Source organism: Cyprinodon tularosa, unplaced genomic scaffold (assembly GCF_016077235.1).
Source record: "Cyprinodon tularosa strain WSP-4 unplaced genomic scaffold, ASM1607723v1 ctg587, whole genome shotgun sequence".
Lineage (NCBI taxonomy): Eukaryota > Metazoa > Chordata > Actinopteri > Cyprinodontiformes > Cyprinodontidae > Cyprinodon > Cyprinodon tularosa.
The window spans coordinates 524720-528503 of NW_024039326.1; the positions used below are offsets into that span (position 1 = coordinate 524720).

Genomic DNA, 3784 nt, shown 5'->3' on the forward strand with positions numbered 1-3784 from the left:
GGCAGAATGACTTCCGGTTCAAGGGTCAAATGGCGCCGTCGTCCAATCAGCGATGTCTCATGTTTCCCACGGGTACCTACCTTTTCCGGTAGGTTAATGTAATTGTGTTTTCCTTAATGTAGTTGCGCTTTGCTTTATGTAGTTTTGTTTTTCTTAATGTAGTTGCGCTTTGCTTTATGTAATTGCGATTTCCTTAACGTAGTTGCACTTTTATATTTGTAGTTGCAGTTTGCACTTCAGGGCCACCGTATTGTTGCCAGGTGGTGATGATTCCCAATCTGGCAGTGTGCAAGTGTGACGTTACGCAGCAGCAGTCACTGTTGCGTCTTTGTTAATAACCAAAGCCGGTAAAACCGCATTATAGAAGTCTTGGTGATGGTTGTCGTGTGATGCTTGAATATAAATCGATTAATCCACAATGTGTATTCGTATTGGGTTTCACATTTGGGATGCATGCATTTGACTTTGCTTCTATTTTATTTTTTATTTTTTTTGGAGGGGGGCATAATTGGGCCGGTGTAGATGGAAAAATGCCAGGGCTGAAAATTGCTCCCAGTTGAGCCTGGTCAGATCTCAAAGTTGTCTAATTACAGCAATTTAACTACATTTTTAAATGAAGTTAATATTTGCATTTTCCTGCCTCACTAATCCATTTGGAATTAATAGTGTTGTTGAATTTGAATTGAATGGAATTACCCAGGAAAAAAGAAAGAAACCAAATGAAATGTAATGACCTTTTACCTAAGTTTGTTTCAACACAGGGTGCTGTCTTGTCTTATCTTATCTTATCTGTACCAGGATGATTACAGTTAAAGGCTTTGCTGCAGCATGAATAAAACTTTACTGTGGAGAAAGTTTCACTTTTGGTGCAATAAAATGTGTTTGTATGCACTGTAGTCATGGTAAAAATCCAACACAAATGGTGTCTCATGTCTTTGCAAACCTGCCTTTGAAGAGGCGGGGCTTGAGAAAGAAAGTTAGTTGGATGCTATTTCTCTCTTACTTACACATGAGCAGCACTCCGAGACCGAGGGTCGAACTCGTTTCTTGAAGGCAAAATGAACACAACTAAAGACGACTGTTATTACTTCAATAAGGACTTGTATGAAAATATATTACTGCCTACTCTTTACATCTTGGTGTTAATTGTTGGATTGCTAGCGAATGGATGGGGATTAAAGTCTTTGCTGCATAACTGGAAGAAACTTAGGGGTATTAACATCTTTCTTTTAAACCTGGGACTTGCAGACATTTTGTACCTGCTCAATCTTCCTCTTCTGATCGTCTACTACCTTAAAGGGAGGAAATGGATCTTTGGAGAAACTCTCTGCAAACTGACAAGATTCTGTTTCAACCTGAATTTATATTGCAGCATTGGATTCCTCACTTGTATTAGTGTGTACAGGTACCTGGCAATCGTCCATCCCATGAAATCAAAGGGGAGATTAACGGCGAATCGTTCCATGGGTATCTCAGCCATTGTTTGGATTCTGGTGAGTGTTCAAAGCCTCCCGGACATGTTCTTCCCCAAAAAATATTTTGACGATCAATGTTTTGACACCACCACTAAGGATTATATAAAGGGTTACCTGGATTACACCATCATATTTACGTTCTTTGGATTCTGCATCCCTTTCCTCATCACTGTTTGGAGCTATGGACATGTCACCTATGTCGTCTGCAGCTCAAAAACAATTGACAAGAATGTTAAACGACGAAGCTTGAAGCTGTTGGCAGTTTTGATTCTTCTGTTCCTGATCTGTTATGTTCCCTACCATATATTCAAGAACCTTAACCTCTACTTAAGACTTCAACGCTTGCAAAATATATGCAGTAGCTGGGAGGAGGGGATCTTCAGAGCCCGTCAGGCGACTCGTGGTCTTGTGAGCCTGAACAGCGCTCTCAACCCGCTGGTTTACCTGTATGCAAATGAAGTTATGCAGCTTCTGCAGCGGGGTCAACAGATGTGCAGGTGCTTGTCTCCAGCAAGGTGTCGCTGTGTGCCAGTATCACAGACAGAGAAAGAGGACTTTTAACACTGACAATGACACCAACATTGATATTTTGTAAAGTTTTTCTGTTTTCTTTTTTTTGTATGCGATTATATTGCTAGATCCTAAGAATGTAAGTAATAAATGACAAATTAACTTATTTCTTTTCCAACTTCATTGTAACACTAATTTATAATTTAATAAAAATCATATAAGAATATTTAACATGTTTGCTGTTTTTCCTTTTTCTCTTAGTTCTTGTAGTATTTTATTTTTAAAATGCAATATTTTCTTTAGTGCTGTCAAAATTATCGCGTTATCGCGTTAACGCGAGGCCATTTTAACGGCGATAATTTTTTTAACGTGAGAGTAACGCTATGTGGTTTTAAGGTACAATTTTCCAAGTACATCCCGCCACAGCCTGCGGGAAGGCGGGGCTATTTTCCCCCAGTCTATGCATTTCTCATTGGCTTCGAGAGCGGAGCTCTTCGAGGGAAAAAGACGCTCATACACTGGGTGACGCTAGTGCCTTTTCTTTAAGCCCCACCACCAACAAACAAGTTGAGTGTCTGGTGCCTAGTAGCAACCTGAAATACGCTGAGAAAACAGATTACTGAGGTGAAATGGAATCTGCTACGGCACTCTTGCTGTCTGTGTACGCCACAGGTCAGTATCGTGTGTGTGTGTGTGTGTGTGTGTGTGTGTGTGTGTGTGTGTTCTCATTATTGTTAAGAGGCTGAAAAGTAACTTTCTAGAGCATAGACTACCTCCATCTAGTGATGTCGGTCTATTGATTTTGATGTATTGATTGAAAATTGTTCATTATTATCTTGGTTAATTAACATCTAATGTTAACTCTACTACATTTTATAGCAGTAGGGTAAAATGCTTGTCTTTGTTCAAAAGACTGTATTGACTGTAAAGACTGTCTTTTACATCAGCCTGTTTTCAGGGCCTTTTTTTTGGCTACATATTTGTTATTTTTTGCTACATACCTCCCCATCTTCTTGCCATATGTTTCTATGGCATAAATCAGTGTCTGTGACCTGTTTTCATTTAAAAAAAAGAACATTGGCACAAACCTAGCCTGTATGTATTTTTTCTATGTCATCGAGAGTATTTAAATGATTTTCAATCAGAAAAAAAATGTGCGATTAATCGCGATTAAAAAAATTTAATCGATTGACAGCACTAATTTTCTTTTTTTCAGAGTTTTGCTATTTTATTTTTTCAAAATTTTTGATTGTCAGTTTTACGGTTTTGCGTTCTTTTGAAAGTACATTTTACAGTTCAAATTTTCTCCCCTTCAAGCGTCTTACAAACGCTTTAGCCCGGAGGTCTTCAACAGGGGGTCCATGAAGGTTCTGCATTGGGGTCACAAAAGATTTGGTTGATTAGACCTTTTTTTTTTACATCCCCCCCTGCAATTTTTTTCACTAATTAAACTATCTTTAAATAAACAATAACAGGAATTTAACACACTGTAGTAAATGGATAGGTGGAGGAAGAAGATGTCTTTCAGTCATCAATGCACACATTCAGCGACACACAGGAGCTAATTCATGCTAGCACCGTTTCATTCACAGCATCATGTCCCATTTACCAAGAATCAGAATCAGAAATACTTCAATAATCCCAGGGAGAAATTACTTTTGTTACATTACAATAGATTGACTATAGGACCAATTTGATATAACACAATTTCATACAATATATAATTAGGGGGTTACGGCTCCATCTGGCCATTAGTTTGGGGGTCCTTAGCCTGGAAAACGTTGGAGACCCCTGCTCTA

At 38.7% G+C, this 3784-nt stretch overlaps 1 protein-coding gene across 1 annotated transcript; it reads left to right on the forward strand.

The window, feature by feature from the left end:
• The first annotated feature begins 1049 nt into the window (after window positions 1–1049).
• On the forward strand, window positions 1050–2131 carry LOC119797527 (P2Y purinoceptor 1-like). Its single transcript, XM_038306634.1, has one exon. It carries the CDS (start codon window positions 1059–1061, stop codon window positions 2034–2036), a length of 978 nt encoding a protein of 325 aa, XP_038162562.1. The 5' UTR covers window positions 1050–1058; the 3' UTR covers window positions 2037–2131.
• The last annotated feature ends 1653 nt before the right edge of the window (window positions 2132–3784 follow it).